General features: G+C 36.2%; 1 protein-coding gene across 1 annotated transcript in view; it reads right to left on the minus strand.

Moving 5' to 3' along the window:
• Positions 1-769: 769 nt before the first annotated feature.
• TRAT1 (T cell receptor associated transmembrane adaptor 1) overlaps positions 770-22,396 on the minus strand; it is a 35,220-nt gene continuing 13,593 nt past the window's right edge. The window contains exons 3-6 of the mRNA XM_003939400.3: positions 18,920-18,956; positions 11,109-11,170; positions 8,693-8,781; positions 770-6,081 (exon numbers count right to left, since the gene is read on the minus strand). Of these exons, the coding sequence (XP_003939449.1) occupies positions 5,800-6,081; positions 8,693-8,781; positions 11,109-11,170; positions 18,920-18,956 (470 nt within the window). The 3' untranslated portion in view covers positions 770-5,799. The remainder of the gene's footprint in view (positions 6,082-8,692; positions 8,782-11,108; positions 11,171-18,919; positions 18,957-22,396) is intronic.

Below are 22,396 nucleotides of genomic sequence, written 5' to 3' on the forward strand. Positions count from 1 at the left end.
GAGAGACATTTCTGGGGGTAATCAAATAGGTAAAAGCTTTTTGAGGAGACATATACATTTGAAAGGGAGCCAAAAAAGAATTTGCCATGACAAGTTTGTTTTTTAAGTAAATAGGAAAATGGACAGGAAGAAATCTGTCTGATGTTTAGTCAACCTGAGAAGAAGTTAATGCTGTCTTGAGCACCAGTTAATAGCAAAGATTCTGTACTTAGGAGAAATGGGAGAATGGAAATTGAAGGAAAACTGATTTACCCCAGTTTGCTTACATTTTTTTCTCTCTCAATTCTTTGTAGAAAGACTAAAAAGTAGAGTATTTAATTCAAAAATTATTTTTTTCTCATGGTAAAATTTTTAGATACTGCTACTGCTTGTATGGTTAAAAAAAAAAAAAAAACAAAACAAAACAAAAAAAAGACAAAACAAAAAAACATGCTTTGTGGAGAAAAGTGGAGACCCTTCCACTTTTCTAAAAATTCATCCTGTAAAGTTAACTTGGATTGGTAAAATAGAAGTGTTGTTAACTGACCTCTACCTATGTGAGCCAATTTCCCTTCCTTCTATAAACATAATAAATCCTGACCTAGCACAATAAACACCAGGACCAGTAGACTAGTCTTACAACCTGTTGAGTCTCTCCCACCACCAAAACTGTGTTTCCCAGGAGTACATGGCATTTGCTCCTGCACTTGACAATTCTGGCTCTACTTGTAATTACATGAGATAATTAATTGTTATATGTCCTAATGAAATATGCGTGTGGAGGGAACTTCTATGATAATTAAGTTCACTGATTCCAAAGAATCAATAAACAGAATTGCTAAAAAAAACATTGCTGACAATTTAGGTAATGGTGAAATAACTGTTTAAGCCTTGGAAGAAAAGGAATGCTGCAGTTAGATTTTATTAGAAATGTTTAAAGTTCTCATTTCACTTAAAAACAAAACTAAAACTGGGACTGTAGACAGCTTTTTATGGGCAATGTTTATACAAGAAAAATGACATGGAACTTCAATCATAGACCCTGTATCAAAAGTTAATGAACAAATGTTTATACATTTTAAATTTAAATGTTGATGGTACTTTAAAAAATTATTCCTCATGTGACCCCATTTTTTTAATCTACCAACTATATTCTTAATGCAGATGGAAGAAAAATAGCTACTTAACTCTCAAGTGTTATGATGGATACTGACATCTTAAAAGACTTGTCCATTACATCAGAGGTGGCCGAGAACACTGTTGAGATTCTTTTTCCATTCTCTTCCATTTTGGTCTAAATAACAAATGTTTCCCTGATTCTAAATGAGATAACTTTCATCTTCCACAGACAAAATTAGACAAAACTCGGCACAAAATTAGGTTTTAGCTTCAATATTGGGATTTATGTTGTTGTTTGTAAGTTAGTTTTGGGTTTTGTCTTTTATGGGACTGAACATGAGGTCACTGCAGGGATAACCTCTTTTTTAGATACAAAACTGGTAAAGAAAAGCTAAGTCATATGAAAGCAAGTGGCATTAATAAAATACTTTCCTGTAAAAACACTGTAATGTGAAAATATTACGGTAACCTTAAGTCTTAGTGTTTATTGAAAGCAACAGACTGTCATTTAAGTGGACTTATTGTTGGATTTTTCCTAAATTAGAAGGGCTGTTAGTGTGTACAAGCTGCCACAAATTGTCATTTTTAAGAATTGTTTTCAATTTCTTTTAGTTAGTCTCTTTTGATTTGAAATAACAGAAATGCAGGCACAGCACTTAAAATAGAGAGATTACTATTATTAAATAGATAGGAGACAGAGATAATTAAGAAATAGGGCCCAAGAGTGCTTAAACCTAACTCTAGAAATCAGCTATTCTACAGAGTAAATTCTAGACTTAGACTACCTATATTCAGCTCCTGAACCTATGGTTTGTGTGACATCAGGCGAGTTACTTTTTATTAGTCTTGATTTCTTCATCTTTAAGATTAGGACTTAATAGCATTTATCTTTTAGGGTGTTGTGTGATTAAGTATGCAGGTAAGCACTTGTCACAGTGTCTTAAATTTAGTAAGTTCTCAATAATATAACTTGTCATTGTCATGATTATGTGATTAGACTGATTAGTTATGGAGCTTTGAACTCCAGTCTCTGCCATCTTACTCTTAGTTTCTTCTCCCTTGTATTTGTATCCTGCTTTTCAAAGCTCCAGTTCTTTCTATAGCATTTTTCTTGGTTCTGATCACTAGCCAGTCTCTTGTATCTAGATTGGTTCAAAGATGAATCTACTGTCTTCTTCTTATAATATATTCCAACCAATACAGGAAGTAGGAATAACAGGACTAGAATATTATTTTGCAAGCCACTAGTGAAACAAGTGATCTTAGCCAACTATGGCCTCTAGGCTACATCTGGACTGATTGTTTTTGTAAATAAAGTTGTACTGAAACTCAAAAAGAGAATCTACTGTCTTGATTCAGGTACCCACCCTTGATACAGTCAGCCATGACTTCTGGGCAGTAGAAGCTGTGAGTGAGTGCCAAAGAGCCCCTCAGAAGAGGTTAAAGGAATGGCAGACAGCATCTAGAAGTGTACCTCTGTTGAATTTACATTCTATCCTGTTCCTGTCAGTGTGCTGTTTTTCTGTGGTAATAAAAATTGTCTGTTCCGTTAATCAAATGACAAAACCTCAGAGAAAGATTTAAAGCATATGTCTAAACTAATCACCCACACTTTGCTCTGCCAGAAATAAGCCATTTAATACCAGAAGGAAATGAGTTATCCTCTTCTATTCTTGAGATTTTGAGTTCAACTTTTTGAAACTTTAAAACATTGTCAGTGAAAATTTCAGGACTTGGAATTCATCTGTTTTCTAGTCATAAATTCTCTTTTCCTTTTCCTCTGTACACATTTTTTTTTTTCAGTTGAAATGTTAAGGCTTATTGTGATACAGGCTGAGGATCCATAAACTGAAAATCCAAATTTCAAAATGTTCCAAAATGGAAAACTTTTTGAGTGCCATGATTTCAGAAATGGAAAATTCCACATCTGACATTATGTGATGAATACACAAAATTACTTACAAATATTACATAAAATGACCATCAAGCTATGTGTATATAAACATAAATGAATTTTCTGTTTAGACTTAAGTCCCATCCCTCAGATACATCACTACATATGAATATACAAAAATTTAAAAATCAGAAACACTTCTGGTTCAAATACTTTTACTGAGCGATATTCATCCTATATTCCTTCTGGAACATAAGTCCTGAGAACTGCCCCAGGAGATGTATATATAGTCCCTAATAATTACATGATAATCAGTAATTCATAGCTTATGAACATCTCAAATAGTACTGGTTAGGTTATGGAATTATACTAAATTACACTAAAAATATACTATAGAATTACAGTAAAGGGGTAAGAATGCCTTGGATTTCTGCTTCTGGCCAAGATAGAATAACATCTTAGATTTACCCTCCTACCTGAACATATTCTGTTGGCTGAATCAATTAAAATCCTGACAAAGTAGATGAAACAATGGCACCTGACATACTGTTTCAGGCAATGCAGGACAAGGGTCTCTGAAAGATGGGGAACAAATGAGGTGAACCCGTGTATCACCCTATCTTACTGCCCGGAGGAAAGTTTCAGGCCTTGGAGCAGGTAGAGGAAACCTACATAAAAGTCCACCCATCTCTTGAGCTGAGGAGATGGAGCTCCAGGTCAAGTGAAGTCAAACAGGCAGAGTACTGGAGAGAAGAGAGGTGCATGTAGAGAAAACTCTGGAGGTACTTGAAGAATTGCCCTCAAGTGTTCAGTTAAATACCGATTAGTGCATGCAAGTGAGAAAATTACCCAAACTTGGGGGAAAATCCACCTGAAAAGAATAAAGAAAACAGTGGCTGATGACTCAGACATGACAGGGAATAGTGTCTGTTTTCAACAGCTGAAGTGGGAAACCTCATAATTCATGAACAGTGGTACTAAGTACTGACGAGGGACTTTCCTCAGTAATAAACTAAATTTAACTTAGTTTATAAGCTGCTCTGGCTTACTCTAACAAAATTTAAAAGCAAGATTCTAAATGATCAAATTGTGTTCAAGTAACTTGATGGTTTTCAGTTAGCTATGTAACTAGCTAAAAACATAGCTCAAAAACATTTATAGGAATACCAAGATATGCATGGCCAATCAAAGGAAAATTTACAGTGTTTTCTGCCCAATCAAAAATCATAAGGCATTTAAAGAGGCAGAAAAATATAACCCACAATGAGAAAAATCAGTTGAAACTCAGTGACAGATGATAGAATTAGTACATTTTAAAAAGCATTAAAACAGTTACCATTGTATTCATCTATTCAAGAAGTTAGAGGAGAGATTAAGTATGTTAGATAGATATGAAAGATGGAGGACAAAAGACCCACACTAAATTTATAGAAATAAAAACTAAGTTATGTGAGATTAAAAGGTCCTGTCTAGGATTATGGCAGATTACATGATTTAGAAGAAAAGTTTCATAGACTTGAAGACATAGCAAGAAAAACTATCCAAAATGAAATACAAAAAAGAGTGAAATAAAATAAATAAGTAAAATGTTGGACCATTTGCAAATAAGGGAAAAACTTGAAAATGAGAAGGGTCACAGAAAAAAAATATTGGTCATTTCCCCTGAAATTTGATGAAAACTACAAATACATAGATCTAAGAAGCTCAACAAATTTTAAACACAAGACACTTATAAAATAACCATACCTTGGCACATTATAATCAAATTAGAACCAGTAATAAGAAATATCTTAGTCAGAAAAATAATGTATATCACACATAAGGAGAAAGTCAAGTATTACAGTAGATGTTTCATCAGAAACAAAGTGAGAAGATAGTGAGGCAATGTTTTTTTAATTACTGGACGAAACATTGTCATCTCATGCTTGCTTTTTGTATCAATAAATTGTTTATAGAAGTCATTAAAATTATTTAAATAAACTCTGATTTGGTTATCAGTGGGGCTATGTGGACATTAAAATCATGATATATAAGTATATTTATATATAGTTAAATATAACAGTGAAAATAAATCCACAATATATTAAGTGAAGAAAGTTTAAGTAATGTGTACAAAATAAACCACATTTTTGGTTAAAAAAAGAGAGAAACAACTGATGTATATACATAAGCATCTCAGAAAAATATTTAGAAGGATATATAGTAAGTTTCTCAAAGTGATTGTCTCTGACTAGTAGAATTTCTCAACTTTTTGACATTTCTTTGTTGCAAGAAGCATACATTAATTTGACAATTTTTGAAATAGTAAAGCTATCTTTGGGAAAAATACCTTGTAAGAAGATTATATTACTTCTCTTAGTAATGCATTTTAATGTTTCTTACACCGTTCAATCAAATTTCTTTCAATTATGGGATGTTCCCCGTTGGTGAGAAAGGAGAATTAAAAAAAAAAAAAAACCCATTGTCTTTTTCTTCTAATGTGTTCCAGAATACATTCATGCTTAATTTTTTTTTATTTCCCTAAGAATTAGGTATTGTGAATTTGTAATTTTGTTATCAGGCTCAATTTTCAAACTGGATTTTATTAACTTTTAGCGTATGTGTTGCTGAGGTGAGCACATTAAGTTTTTACATTTTAGTAGTTAAGCATTTTTTAAGTTATTTGAAATACTGGTTTTCATGGCATTACATTTGGCATGCATAAGTGTAAGCTCTGAGTAAGACGTAAGCCACCATCCCGCAGCCAAGTCCTTCTGTGTCCTCTGTGGATCTTGTTTTCTTAGCAACCATCTTCAGCAGGAGCCAAATCATTGAGCTAGATCATGGTCCAGGTAGTTTATAGGTTCTCTTTTAGCACGGATCAATCCGAACAGTCTAATGGGATCATCATGAATGTTCTCCTCTACTGCCTGGCTTTCTGGGGAGAAACTGTCTACTAAGGTGGTCTTAGAAACGCTGGCATCCGTTGCATGGGATTGCTCATCTCCATCCTTGTCTGACAAATGGGTATTCTGTTTCCTGGGCTTCCTGCGCTTCCCCTTAATGCTGTGATCAAGTGAGGCGTAGCACATCTGCGCTTCGTTGGTTGCCTAAAAGAAAGGGATGTAAATTTCTCATTGTTATTTTGTTCTTTAACTAGACTTCTGGAAATTTCTATGGCCTGTGAAAACCAAGTAACTTGTTTTCTGGGCCTCATTTACCTTGTTTGTCAAATCGGTCAGTACAAAAAACAAAAACAAAAACAAAAAACAACAGAAAATGATAGTCAACCAACATTGTTGAGTTGAAAAAGTGCTCAGACGAAACTTTTTCCTAGATGTTCTTTCTTTCTTGTACTCTAAGTGTACATGAACATTTTAGGTTGATTCTTACCTGCCCTACCTTCCACCTAAGCTAGTTCTGGACCTATGTTTCTCTTACCAAGTAACAATACTCTAGTTTATTAAAATAGGAATAAACAAGGTCTACTCTTCATGTACCTAATAATTGGTTATTTAATGGTACCACAACAGTCCCCAGTTTTTCTACATTTTTAAGATTTGGAAGCATAAAGATAACAATATTCACTTAAATGATAGATATCTGGTAAATAACTAAATTTATCTTTCCCTATTATTTTCTTATTTGCCTTCCCCAGATCCCTTTTGGGCTCGTTTTAGATTGGCCTTGGAGATGTCCATTCACATCCAAGAGACGGCCCAGTGGGCTTCTCTGGACTAGAGCTGGGTCAATACTAAAATGAGAAAGACAGGAAACTAGGTTACCTAGGGGAAACAACATGCTAATGGCAAGACCTTGAATTTGGCACTGGAGAGACGATGACTGAATCCCAGCTTTGCCACACAGTGATCACGGGGCCTTGGCAGGTTTTTAAAAACTATTCTGAGCCTCAATTTTCTTGCCTAGATAATGTGAATCATCATCATAGTGTTTGTATGGTTAGTAAATAGAGATAATGTATGTGGAAGCGATAACTGCTGTCCAAAAGTAAGGTAGCATTGTAATTATTAAAAGGTGTAGAATAAAACTTAAGACAGCCATTGAAAAAATCAAAGATGTATGTATTAAGCATTACTCTTTAAGACTAGGCCAAAATTGTATTGATTTGCAGGGACAAGGGTGAAGAAACAACATTTGGATTAACATTTAATTTCTGATGCATAAGTAAGCATCTCCCCATTGGCATTTGTTTTCATGCTGAGAGTGAAATGTTTTATATGCTCTGCCGAATAGAAAAGATGGTTCTGTTTATACCGTGTGTGTGTGTGTGTGCATGTGTGTGTGTGCATGTGTGTGTGTGTTGAGACAGAGTTTCCCTCCTGTTGTCCAGGCTGGAGTGCAGTGATACGATCTCATTGCAACCTCTGCCTCCCGGGTTCAAGCAATTCTCCTGTCTCAGCCTCTCGAGTAGCTGGGATTAGGCCCCCAGCTACAGGCCCCCACCACCATGCCCAGCTAATTTTCAGTAAAGACAGGGTTTCAACAAGTTGACCAGGCCTGACATCAGGTGATCCACCTGCCTCAGCCTCCCAAAGAGCTGGGATTATAGGCATGAGCCACCATGCCTGACCATGTTGGGGTTTTTTTTTGTTTTGTTTTGTTTTTTGCTTTTTGTCCAGCTTTTTATTCTTAATAGCCTCTTTTCTGGAAAAATTATAATAGCTGCCTAACTGGATCTGTGTTCTAGTCTCTTCCCACTGCCATATGCTGCCGTCAAGTTATTTCTAATTTAATCTCAATGTGTTTTTTTCATTTATATCTGAAAGCATTCCAAATAACGTATGTGTGGTCTACAGTTGGTCAACTTCATTGAGTGCTACAGAGTTCAACAGTGCGAGTCCTAAGAAAGGACCACAAGTTGTATGTATGTTTCACAGTCACTGGAGACTTCCACAGTGCGTTGTTAGTTAAGTGCATGAGTGGAAAACACATAGTCAGGGTAAAAGAATGTGTATCTATTGAGAGAAATCCAAGCAATAGAGGAAGAAGCTAAGAATCAGTTTAGAAATCAGAAAGAAAAACAGGTTGATGTTTTTTTTTTAATATTGGAGGGATTTTTGCATATTGTTAGGCAAATAGTGTTGTCATTAAAAAAATGGAAACAATAAAAATGAAATAATTGAAAGTACAAGATCCTAAAAGAATTAGGAGAAATGGTCAAGATCATGAATAAGAGCATTGGTTTTGGAAATAAGAAAGGATGCTTCTGATATAGGAAGGAAAGATTTGGATATAAAGAGAAGAGGAGCAAGCTCACACTTGTATTTCTCAAATTTTCTAGGATTTGTGAACTCACTTTATTATTAGGTTTTCTGATTAACTCTCTGGTCTCCCTCTCCCTACCCTAGCTCTGTCTTTTGAATTCCTGACATTTAGGTCTTGTGAGCATTATCCACATGTCAACTTCTATATTTATCTCTGTGACACACACAAAATTTTCCATCAGAGAGAAAAAACTTAATCAATTGGAATAATTTCATTATTCCCTTAAAACCTATAGCCTTTGTGATTGTGTACAATTCTGACTCTTTGAATATGGTTTGAGTTCTGTTTATATGCCTCTGAATTAGAGCTCAGATCCTAGAACTTGACACCTGATTGATGGCAAAATTTCTAACAGGCTCTTTCAGATGTGTATCATAATGTACTGCTATTATGCTCTTGAAATATGCAAATGTGGAAACAGAAAACAAAACTCACCTGTGCAGATGGGGTAGCTTCTTGCCTCTCATTTACAGATTTCTCTGGTCGGGCTTTCATTTGTTCATAGCAATTTTCATCCATTGGTTCTTGGGAGTTAAAAAGATGGTAATTCACAGGAGAAAATTTAAACATCTAGTATAAATAAAAACATATGATCCAAACAATATTTGGCTGTAAATGTAAACTGTCCAAGAATCACTTAACTAGTCTCGTTGGTGCAGATAGAGGTAAGGAAGCCCAAACTGGGACCTGCAGATAAGGCAGTGAAGTCTTTTGAGCTACAGGATTAGTAAGATAAAGATAAGTCCTTGGCATAAGAAGTCAGTCATATGAATTTTCTTACACCATTGCAGGACACAACAGTCTTAAACTACCATGCGGATGTCATAGAGATCCCACAGGTTAAAGGATTGCCTGTGTTCTCCATTTAGACAGACTGCAAATGGTGCGTGGTGGCACAAAGCACAGTGCACATACATCAGTGATTACAATTTTGAAATTCATTCCTTAAGTAAGGAGTTTTACTCAGAGGCATTTTAAGTCCTGCATCCTAATTTTGAAAAAGAGGCTTTAGATTATGACTTGTTCCATCAGTCAGTGACAGGACATCTCGGCCATACTGCCTAAGGGTCTGGGGCTGCACAATGCTGGTCCTTTAGTAATTGGGGGTTTTGTATAGTGTTCAACAGCCAAGAGATCTGCGCTCATTTAATCCTACAGGGCCATAACTTTTGAATCATTCACACCTGCCTTCCCCCAGATAGGTCCATTTCAAAGGAAGAAAGAGAAATAGTGACTCATAGGATGGCCAGTAACCTGGCAGAAGTGTGGACTGTACCACTTTGTCCCTCAGAGAGAAAAAGATAGATTTACTATAACCAAAGCAACTTAATAATCGTTGAGCCCTTTCTAAAAAGCAACAGAAAAAGGGTATGTAGAGTGGTGTTTCTCAAATGATGGTCCATGGAAAATCTGCATCAGAATCACCTGGGATGTTAGGTAGCAGATTCCGAAGCCTTAGCCTGGACCTGCTAAATCAGAATCTGTGCAAGTGGCACCTGGGCTTACTTACGAGTGGAAGTTACGGGTATGATGGGTTTGGAGCCACCAGAATACACAAGAATTTGAGTAGTTGAATATTACAGATGGCCAAAATGATTTTGTGAAGTGAAATGGGGATAAATTATTTTTAATAGTATGTTTCCAAAAAATAATTTTTGATTCCTTAGAGCGCTAGAGGACACTCTACAATGAAAGAAAAGATAAAAATAATTTTTTTTTTTTTGAGATGGAGTTTTTGCTCTTGTTACCCAGGCTGGAGTGCAATGGCGTGATCTTGGCTCACTGCAACCTCTGCCTCCTGGGTTCAGGCAATTCTCCTGCCTCAGCCTCCTGAGTAGCTGGGATTACAGGCACGCGTCACCATGTCCAGCTAATTTTTTGTATTTTTAGTAGAGATGGGTTTTCACCATGTTGACCAGGAATGTCTTGATCTCTTCACCTCGTGATCCACCTACCTCGGCCTCCCAAAGTGGAGGGATTACAGGCGGGAGCCACCTCGCCCGGCCCAAAAATAAATTCTTAAATCATATAAAAGAAAATTCTCACATTTCTAACTTTAGGATGATTCTATACTGTTGTAATATATAGATATTTAGATAAATTTAGTATATTACTGGATATCTCTGTGTTCAACACTTGGAGTTCAACAGTAATGAACCCCTAGGTCTCTGTGATGTATTGAATGAGTACTTGCAGGCAGAGGGTGGCAGTTTCTATCATCAGAACTCTAGGATCAGACCAATGTTATCTGTCTTGAGAAATGTAGGGGTGTTTTATTTTTAGGTGTCTGGGATGATGCAAGTGATAAGGGATTCTGGGAATCGAAGAGCACTTAAGAACAAAATAAACATATAAACCACTCAGCATCAATTTAGTTCCTCTTTCTCCCGCCTGCCATCATTCCAGCCCTATATTCTCTATTTAAAACATGGGAAACCAAATAAACTGTTCATTGTTCCGTGTTATTCACTACATATTTGCTTTTGTTTACCAAACACAAAGCACTGTTTCTGTGGACCACTTTCTGGTCTAGAAATAGCTTTGTTTCATAGCATTTGATGTGTGTCAAAATTCATGGTAATAGTCTTCCTGTATTCTCATCACTACTAAAGTGAAATGAAGAGAATATAGAAAAACAGGATGTCGATTTAGAGAGGCTGTTGTAATACAACTTACAATATGCAGCTTTGGAAATATAGACTAATTAACATACTGAAAGTACCTGAATTGATGGCTACCACTGGATATCTAAGTGTGATTGTGATTTTTTTAAAGTGCCACTTAAATTATTTTTTGAAACCAAGTGAGATTTACTTGATTTGTTTATAAATGTAATTTATGGAAAACTTACCTGAAATCATATCATCTAAGTTACCATAAATCGGTGTGTCTTCAATATAATACTCATCATCCCTGTAACAAAAAAAAATTTTACCTTATTAGATTCCACTTTTCACATAATTCATAACTAATTTCTCAGCTAAATTCAATACTGAGTAAACTATTGCCTCTTCTTGGTTAGCCTTAACCAACCATGGTAGAAGTACTCTCGTGCAAGTGAGAACATGCATGCACTTATGTATGTGTACATGTGTTTGTGTAAATTAAAAAAGTTGCTTTTGGGACCTTACAGGGAATAATGATAGCAAATACTTATTCAATAGTACAGTGTATTAGGTGCTACAGTGAATATATTTCGTATGTTTGTTCATTTAATTCTCTCAATTCCAGCATAGGTACTATATCATCCCCTTTATATAAATAAGGAATCTGAGGCACAGAGAGGTTATATGACTTGCTCAATTTATTAGACTAGTAAATAGCAGAGCTAGAATTAGTACCCAGGTAATCCATGCTTTTTATTGTACAACATACTGGCTCTTGATCCACCAAGAATATCAGTCCAAACAGTCTCTTAAAACCATGTTTTCTAAGCATTACAGACTGAAGTTAGCAATCTGATAAAATGATGGATCACCTAATATGTCCAGATGCTGGGTTATGTGTTTTACATACATTACATCAAAAACCCACAAAGGAAATCTCCAAAAGTCGTAGTTTTATTCCCTGCTTTACACAGGAGAATCCTGAGATTCAGCTAGATTAATTTATTTTCCCTAGGTTTATCTCAAATATCAGCAATAACTTGCCAATTATGAAAAATTTTCTCTATGCAAGTGCTCATTGAGCCTTCAAGACAATAATATGAGATGCCTATTTTTATCTCTCTTGTGCATATAAGGTATTTGCAACTCATAGAGGTTAATGACATTGTCAGAGATAAACAGTCAGTAATTGGCAGTGCTAGGTTTTCTTTTTTATTATTGTACTTTAAGTTCTGAGATACATGTGCAGAATGTGAAGCTTTGTTACATAGGTATACACATACCATGATGGCTTGCTGTGTCCATCAACCCATCATCTACATTAGGTATTTCACCCCCCAACAGGCCCTACTGTGTGATGTTCCCCTTGCTGTGTCCATGTGTTCTCATTGTTAAATTCCCATTTATGAGTGAAAACATGCAGTGTTTGGTTTTCTGTTCCTGTTTGCTGAGAATGATGGTTTCCAACTTCATCCATGTCCCTACAAAGGACATGAACTCATCTTTTTTATGGCTACGTAGTATTCCATGGTGTATATGTGCCACATTTTCTTTATCCAGTCTATCATTGATGGGAATTTGGGTTGGTTCCAAGTCTTTGCTATGGTGAACAGTGCCACAATAAACATATGTGCATGTATCTTTATAGTAGAATGATTTATAATTCTTTGGGTATATACCCAGTAATGGGATAGCTGGGTCAAATGATATTTCTTGTTTTAGATCCTTGAGGAATCAGCAGTGCTAGGATTGTACAGCAAGTTTGGTCATAAAGCCCTGTGCTCAGTCCACATGATGAGGAAGCTATTCAGAGGGTGATAGAATTCAAAGGCTATAGGAAAACAGTCTGGAGACTGTACAGCGACCACAGTTCTATGTCTCTTCTACCCCAAAGTCAAGAGAACTGACAAGAATGCACAGCTCTTTCTCTTGCTAGCTGATTAAAGTTCCTTCCAGCCTTATGTGAGTAATGCTGTTAGGATTACAGTATACGTCCTACCACTGTCACCAGACTGTCATTCTACCAATGCCATCCTACCAATCATGATGGCCCTAGTGACCAGATTTCACAGTGATAGTCTGGGAACTGGGGAACTTATCAGGTGGTGAGAGTGGCATTTCATAAAACAGTACCAACTGCTTTAACTTTGAGATTACATGTCACTGAGAGCTGGAGGGAATTACATCAGAAGAAATAAAAAAAGGACTCTTAACAAGGCATAACACCTGAATTATTCCCCATACTACTGAAAAAAGACACACTATATGTAAATAATAAGTGGGTATTAAAAACAAAAATGGGCATACACTTCACTTATCACAAAGAAACTCATCAGTAATCTTTCTTTGCATACGGTAATTCAATATAGCTTAATGTTGGGATACCAAGTAGTCCCTGCTCATGATTTTTCTCCATGCCAAGAATATAATAGCAAAAGGTGAAGAATTTTTAATAAGACAATCCATCCATTTTCCTAGCCCACATAGATAGCCGATACAACTTGCAAATGATAAATCACTTCCAAAATATGAATATTGTTTCATTCCCTATGAATGAAAATAACATGTGATTTATAATGCAGTGCCCACGGCTACAGACCCATCTCAAATGATTAATCATCTCAAATAAACTATTATTCAGGACCAATCGCCTAACAAACAAATTTAAAAATATGTTCTTCATAATACCAAATAGCTCCAGCCTATTGTAAATATGTAATAAACCTCAGGAGCAAATGTTTGGCAGTGTTTTATGTGGGTGATAAATTACATTTAAAAATAAACTAATAATTGAACTCATATCTGAGAGACGAGTGCACTTCTGAGTTTTGAGCCATATCAGACTCTCCATTGTTCTGAACATACCTGAAATGATTCTCTAACCAATAAGTACATTTACCGACACTCCAAAGTTAAGAAAAATGTGTTAATTCTATTACTATGGTCCAGATTTTGTACTTTCATTTATATTTTTTCTAGATCCTATTTTTTACATTTTTATTTACATTTATGATTTGATTAGGTCTTTAAAAGTTCCTCAAGTAGTTTGTGATCCAAGTCCATTTAAATGACTAAATTAAAATTTAAAAAAGTTACTTCTATTTGATCACCTTGGACTTAAATTCTCTGAGTTTAGATTGTCTTAGTTAAATGAGAATATTAAACTAGTTGATTTCTATTGTTCTTTTCAGCTCTCAAGTTCTAGGATACAAATGCAGGATTCCAACATCCAAATAAAATTGAAAGACATTTTTACAAAATTAAATAAGTCTATTTTAAGGGTCTGAGAAGTTGCCGGATATGAGAAGGGCAAGTTTCGGGATCTATCAGTTGGTTTTGGTCATCGCTAACCTGATTTGCTTCATAGTTGTTACTTCGAATAAGCAAAGATGGAAGTTTGGGCTCTGTGAGCACGTAAATGTTTAAAGCCCTGAAAGAATACAACGTTATTTATGGAATGAGTCCCTGGGCGCTCTGATTTTTAAGATTCAGAAACCAGCAAAGGAGAAGGGGTTGCTGGTAAGAGAAGAGGAAAACCAAAGAGGGAGGTGGCTCAGAGCCCAGAGAATCAAATGTTTCAAGTAGACAGTGTCAGGGTGTCAAATGCTGCAGCGGGACCCAGCAAGATGAAACTGAGGTTTGATCATGGTAACCTTGACAAGAGCAGAGTCAGTGCATTAGTGAGGATTTATGGAATAGACTAGGTTCAAGAGAGAAGAGGAAAAGACGAAGAAAAGCAAGCAAGTAGGGACAGAATACAGATGGATCTTTCAAGTTTTATTGTAAAAGAAAAGAACAACGGAGAGGTAGCTGTAAGGCAATCAAGTTTCAAGGAGGTGGTTGGTTTTTTTAAAGGTATTTTATATATTGGTGGGAATGAAAAAAAGGGATAGAAAAAGTAACAATGTAGAAGGAAAAAGGAAAAGTTGCTAGAGTGATGCATATATGCTTATTACATTTTTCCTTTCTCTAGCATGACTGTGATACAGGGGTAGATGTCTTGAACTTGACATAGGAGGGCACCAGATAGAGAACCCTGATTCAGAGGAAGAGTATAAATCTTAGCGATATTTCGTGTGACTGAGGCTGAGAAGTGAATCCAGCAATATCTTCTGTGAAGTGTTGGTTAACGGATGCCCAGAGCCATGATATCTAACATTAATTTTCTCATTCTGTTGATCAGTGTTCAAGTGCCTCTCTCATATGCTCATTTTTTGTAAAGTCTATTAAGCACAATGAAGACACATTGCATGTGCTGTAGATCACTTCAAAAGAAGGGTCTTTTGTCAACGTTTGTCAGAAGGAATACCAGAAAGAACTGCCAATGTGAAGACTTCTAAAATGACGGGGAATCCAAGAGCAGTGACAGAGATAGAGGTGATAAGGGGGCTGCCAAGAATAAGGCTTGGGGAACCCCAAGATTCTGAGAATTAGGAAATGGATGAGACTTCTTGCAGACATACAGGGTTGGGGCTTGTGTTATGATTATTTGTACATTAAAACAAACAGGAGGTTGGAAGATCTAGAGACACTTTGGTTACACAGGTGGCACTGGGTCTAGTGAAGGCCTCACCTGCATAGCCACTTGGAAGTCTGAGATGGCAGGGAAGGGGACCCAAGAGTTGTGTTTTCATAAGGATTCTCAACCTTGAGAACAGGTCAGGAGGACAGATGAGACTAAAGATCTGCACAGGGCAATAGTTACATTTAGGTGGCATAGTTAGCAAAGAAGGGAAACAAGGAAGATCCCCATCCTGCAGAGCTCCAGAAATTCAAGAAATCACCCAAAAGTAGAATAGCTGAGCTGAATGAATGTTTTATGATTAAAGCACCTCCAGTGTCCCCCAGAAGCAGTTCATGAAAAGCTGCTGGAAATGTGTCGTAAGCTTTTTGAGAGAGACTCCGAAAACTGAGGAGTCACGATAAGGTTAATGTAATTGTAAACCTGAACACTTTCTTGAATTAGGGTGTGAGCATACTGCAAGGGGGCAGGAATTTTCAGAGACACTGGTTTTTATTCAATAAAGCAGTATGTTTTTAATCAACTACCCTCTGTAAATAACGTTTTATATGATAAGCCTTATTCTTCAAATGATAAAACCAAAGTTCACCAATGCTCATTTCCCCAAGACTGTGAATCTACTAATTGCAAGTCTGTTTAAAATCTAGAATTGCCTGGATCTCAAATCCATGATAGTCTCAGAGTATTATCCTCCTAACACAAACCAAAAGACAAGAATTATGTTTTAAATGAAAAATAAAGTGACTCAAGGATAAACACAAGAAAGCGTGTATTTGATGTTCTGTTTGATTTAGATGCTGTGTTCTCCTTAAAGTGACCATATTTCTGACCTACTATTGCAGGAAGGGCAGGGATTTGGGAATACAGAAATAAGAGGAGAGAAGCAATTTCCTTCCCTTCCAGCATAAGCCACTATTGAATAGGAGTGGGGAGAGAGTGCAACAGAGAACTCAGTGTGATGGAAGTTTATTTCCTATCTGTCTGGCCACAAACCATGTTGGAACTGAAGAGGCATCAGTAATGCAAGCCCCACCTATGAAACCTAGACCTTATTTTCACTTGCTCTGTTTTAATGTTTAATGGATTGAGATAGTTTTTAGTTTGCTTATTTGTTTGTCAAGCTTCCATGCCTCTTTACAAAAGTGATTTTTGGTTCCCAAACCACATAATCAAGATAAATAGACAAAATGTAAAGTATATACATAAACTTGCAGATTAAAGTATCAATCCTTTTTTACAGAAAAAATCTGCATTGTATATTCAAGTTTTGGCTAACTAGAGATTTGTTACAATAGACAATAGATTATAAATCCTTAAGGGAAAGATTTTTGCCTTTCCGTCTTTGTATCTTCGTTGTTGAAGGACAGTTATCTGGGTGACTTTGCACTAAACGAGTACTTTCTTTCTCACTTGTACTTTTTAAGAATAACTGTAGAATGTGCTAGAAATGCAACATAAGGGATAAAGAAGAACTGGCTGGAACAGCATAGGTTTTATTCCAGTCTCTCATAGAAACAGGACAGCCTTCAGTGCTTTAGCCCAGCATATCATGTTGCCCCTCAGGGGTAAACCCAAAGGTGGGCTGCTTTCTGGGGTCCTTCAGCTGCAGTGCAGGTGGGGAACAGGAAGATGAGTTTCTGTCCACCTTGGGCAGCTTTCCTGAGCCTTGGGGAATTAGCTCCTAATGAACGTTGGTTGTCCTCTGCTGTGTATCTCTAAGTAATAAACTCACTTTATGTAACTCATTCTTTGTGTGATTTCTCTCACCAGACTCAGGCAAGTAGTAAATGTGCAGCCCAGGATAGAGTGGGCTGAAGTGCTCGGACACCTCTTCTTGGTAGTTGGCATAGTAACGATCTTTGCTATCTTACATCCTCCCTTGGGATTGGTATTCAGCAAACGTATTTTGCAATTGTCTAGCACAGGGCCTATTTGAGTGAATATTTATTGAATGAATAAACGTTATAAAAGCCTCTTTCTTACATTTGCTCTACAGCTAAGAGCCTGATTGCTTTGAGGCAGCTATCTTACCAATTTTTTCTCTCAATCCTCCCATCCTAATCCCTAAACCACCAACCTAATTTAGTTAAATGATCAAATCACAAGACTTTCTATTACATTCCATCTTAATTGCCCTTCAAATTACAAGTATTAAATAGATCATCAAAGAGATTAGCTTTTATTTTGTGGTTATATAGGATTTCCTTCATCATTATGTGTTGTTAAAAAAAAATGAAAGCGCAATAAGCAAATCACTCTTCTGATATAAACTAATGACTTGAAAATTATCTAATGTTAAAGAATTCAATGTTAAGAGTGGTCATATAAATAAAGGTTTTGTGTGTGAGGGTGTGCCTGCAACCTACATCTTATATTTGCTCAGGAAGTTTTCATATGGAAAAAGAGTTTTGTTTTTTAAAAAACCTTTAAGAGACCAAAAAGGTGGCCAGGTACGGTGGCTCACGCCTATAATCCCAGCACTTTGGGAGGCCGAGGTAGGTGGATCACAAGGTTAAGAGATCAAGACCATCCTGGTCAACATGGTGAAACCCTGTCTCTACTAAAAATACAAAAATTAGCTGGGCATGGTGGCTCACACCTGTAGTCCCAGCTACTCGGGAGGCTGAGGCAGGAGCATTGCTTGAACCCAGGAGGCAGAGGTTGTGGTAAGCCGAGATCTTGCCATTGCACTCCAGCCTGGGTAACAAGAACAAAACTCTGTCTCAAAAAAAAAAAAAAAAAACAAAAAAACCAAGAAGGCTTATGATCTTATCCTACCCAGTGAGAAAAAAGCTCTGTGTTTTTCAGAGACCTTTCAGTCTACCATTTCAGAAAGATCTTGAAGAGCCCTCTAGGAAATTCTCTTTATTTAGAACTTCTTTTACTCCTAAAACAGAAATCTCCAATACATTGACACATCTGGGTCAGAATATACTATCCAAAAAAAGTAAAATTTATTCACTATAATTTATGCCATTAATGCTTTTTTTTTTAAAAAAAAAAGTATACTACTGTACAAATTTATTTGCAACTAGTTCAATAACTATTAAAGAGAATAAGTTATATCTATAACTGCATATTCTTTCAGAGAATCTGTTTATCACATTTCCCTACTGATTGACATTATCTTTACAAATAGCAGAGTGCTAAGCATCCCTGCATATATCAGTGCATGTACATATCTTAAGTTGTATTAGGTTGTCAGATTTTTTCTACTATAGATTTTGAATTCCGTATCTAAACTGGATCATAATCTAAGATACCTGCTTTTGAAATGAATGAGAATTCTACAGATACCAGGTTAGAGTCTCACTTTATCCTTCAACCAGCTCTCTCACTGACTCATAGTGTGCAAATAATTAGGGCAGATAATGTTATAGCTTCTAATCGTTAGATGAGAATAGAAGTAATTAAAATTCACTATTTTATTTTAATCTAAGTACAACATCCATGAGCCATATCTATAAGCAATATAGCATTGTTACTTTCACTTATTAGTTGGGAATCATGATACATGACTCAATCTCAACATACCTGGGAATGTAGTCATTGGAGTACCTGTACATTTGATCTGAAAGATATTCAAAATAGACAAGTTAAAAGGAATGTTGACATACTTTTATTAAATATTCTACAGAGTGTTCTGAGGGGAGTTTAGCCTCAATGTCAGTTAATATCTTTGACCAAGGCCATCAGGCCACCTCTGATTGAAGTAGCATTAAAGGTTTCTTCTTAGGCCAATCAGATTTACCTTTTACCAAATTACCAAGAAAGAAAGATTTATACGATTTGAAGAGAAACCAGGCAACTTTCCTGGTAATTTAGGATGGGACCAGTACAGCTTAGAGACGATGTACAACCTGGATGAATGGTGGTTTTATGCACAGAAAACACTGAGCTGAGAGAGCTGGAAGCTTCCTTCCTGCCTCCATGTGGTGCCAGTCCATTGCACGGCATCATGGTACTTTCTGCCTTTGGGTTCCATGAAACACCACAGCATTCGTATAATTATGTTTTTATCTTTGCTCATGTGCTTTGAATAGGCTTTTCTTCCTTACCAAAAATGAAAAAAAATCAATAGGAGACTTTTTTCTATCTATCTGTCTGTCTGTCTGTCTGTCTGTCTGTCTGTCTATCTATCTACCTATCTACTTTTAACATTTCTTGGCACGAGTAACGACATAAAAATCATATTAAGGAAGTTACTCTGATCATGACTCCATTTCATCCACATTGTACAAAGCAGTGGCTAGGAGAAATGAGGGTCGTAGGAAGAAGAGACCTGGAAAAAGTTACACCATAGGCTCTAAAATTACCCAAAACAGTAGGACGGCTTCTAAAAAAAAAAAGTTTTTTTGGTCTACCAGGACAAAACTTACCAGAGATGTGTTGAAGGACGATAAAACCATTAAAAAAACAAACAAACTGATGAATCTCAGTAAGCAACTCACTGTTAATCCTTGAATGTGGTAGTTCAAAGCCAAATAAAAGTATGTTCACTTCTAGGTTAAATATAAGAAACCAAAAGATACTTTAAAAATAGTTTTGAGAATTTTTTTAGTGGAGGCAATAGATTCATAATGAATTATTGAGAAAAATTAAGGAATATTCAGGATAGAGTCTTAACATCAATATTATGGAAAATTCTGTATTATCCATTTATCAATAAATTTTCTTTGCTGTTGAACTAGATGCATATACACAGTACAATGTTTATTATATTTGAATGGCTTATTTTTCAATCTGCCATTAAATAAAACCCAAAACTTTGCAAAAGAGTTATTCATGTAAAAATAAAGACCGCTATTATCTAACTCTGACAATAACCGAGACAATAGTGACCAAATGATGATCTTTCAACTTGAATATATGAAAAACACTGTTAGTAAGGAATTAGCAATAACATTTTCAAATATTTAAGTCATCAAACAACCACAAAAATTATTTTAGTTAAATTTATGTGCAACAAAGTTGAGTTATTCTCCAGAGAGGTTATTAACTGTTAAAGAAACATTAGTGGAACAATTTATGAAAATGATCATATTGGAGGATGAAATGGACATGTCACATGTCAATGGGTTTGGAAGAATTCTGTGAAGGACTAAATGAGGGAAGATTTTGCATTGCATATGCACTAAGCTGCTATGAGACCAAACATGATGAATGTATTCATATGAAATATGTCAGTGGAATACTTCTAGCCCAGAGGAAATGTTCTACCATGAACTGCATATAAAAGATGCAGTTATTTTCAACCACTTTCTTTCTTTCTTTTTTGAGATGGAGTTTCCCTCTGTTCCCCAGGCTGGAGTGCAGTGGCACTATCTTGGCTCAATGCAACTCCACCTCCCAGGTTCAAGCGATTCTCCTGCCTCAGCCTCCTGAGTAGCTGGGATTACAGGCATGTGCCACCATGTCCGACTAATTTTTGTATTTTTAGTAGAGACAGGGTTTCGCCATACTGGCCAGGCTGGTTTCAAACTCCTGGCCTTGTGATCTGCCTGCCTCAATCTCCCAAAGTGCTGGGATTACAGGTGTGAGCCACTGCACCCAGCTTTTCAACTACTTGCATACTAGTCTTGTGAATACGAGTGCACACAAACACTGGGAGAAGCCTAGAGAGGTCTAAAAGATACTGCATAGTAGCCACAAGTGCAGCCAAATCAAAAACCCTGAGAAATGTAAATAATATCAATAAGCATATAAAGAAAAAGTAGTTAATATAGATCAGGAAATTGTAAACTGAAAAATAAGGCATGATATAAAGTATATGTTGATTTCCTTCTATATGAAGAAAATGTTTACACTCAGGCCACTAATTATTCTTCAGATTTGCCTGAAATTAAAGTAGATGCTTATGCATTTAGTCAAACGGTAGCCTGATGTATGATGAAACAAATCCGGGGTTAAGAATCAGAAGACATGGATTTGGAACCAGCTTTGCCATGCATTTGCCCCGTGACAACATGCAAATTACGTTAAAACTCTGGTTCTCAATCTATCCACGGAGTAGGGACAATAATGCCTGTAACCACAGAGTACATGTCAGAGGTAAATGATATAATTTCCGCAAAAACACTTTAAAATGATTGTTATTAATATTATATATACATTCTAAATACATATTATATAACAAACTGGAATTTAATTGTGCTCATTTGAGTCAGGAAATTTCATTAGAGTTAGTTGAAAATAGGCTGGTATTAAGATGGTATGATTTTTTTAAAGTTAAAAGATTTATAAGTAATGCTTGATTTGAAATGAAATTACTAAAATCTCACCTTTGACAAAAGGATAGTCACCACTTGAGCATTAATTTGAAAGAAAAGAGAAAAAAATCAGCCAAAAAAATTGAAAACAAAATTGAAGGATGTTATTGCTTAATAAGAATAGGAAAAAGTAGGTATGGAGTAAATATAATTCCCAAACAGGCTAATTTTTTTTTGTTTTTTAGATGGAGTCTTGCTCTGTCACCCAGGTTGGAGTGCAGTGGCTGATCTTGGCTCACTGCAACCTCTGCCTCCTGAGTTAAAGGAATTCCCTGCGCCAGCCTCCTCAGTAGCTGGGCTTACAGGTGCCCACCACTATGCCTGGCTAAATTTTGTATTTTTAGTAGAGACGGAGTTCCACCATATTGGCCAGGCTGGTCTTGAACTCCTGACCTCATGATCCACCTGCCTCAGCCTCCCAAAGTGCTGGGATTGCAGGTGTGAGCCACCGCACCTGGCCCCTAATATTTTTTAAAAGATAATGTGGATTTTTCAGGTGGAGGTGCTTAAAGTATGCATGTTGGTGCCTGGAAACAATACTAGTGTAACACATAAAAACTAACTCTGTAGAATGGAAATGTGCTGAATGTATTGTCAGTAGGGAAAAAGAAAAGAAAAGTAAGACAAAAAAGGCGGGTGGGAAAAAGGAAACGGAAGCAACAATATAAAAGATACAACATAATAATGTGATGTTTAGATGGAAGGAAAGGGACCAAACCAATTCGTGGGGGGAAAAAAAAGA

The sequence above is a fragment of the Saimiri boliviensis genome, chromosome 8 (assembly GCF_048565385.1).
Source record: "Saimiri boliviensis isolate mSaiBol1 chromosome 8, mSaiBol1.pri, whole genome shotgun sequence".
NCBI lineage: Eukaryota > Metazoa > Chordata > Mammalia > Primates > Cebidae > Saimiri > Saimiri boliviensis.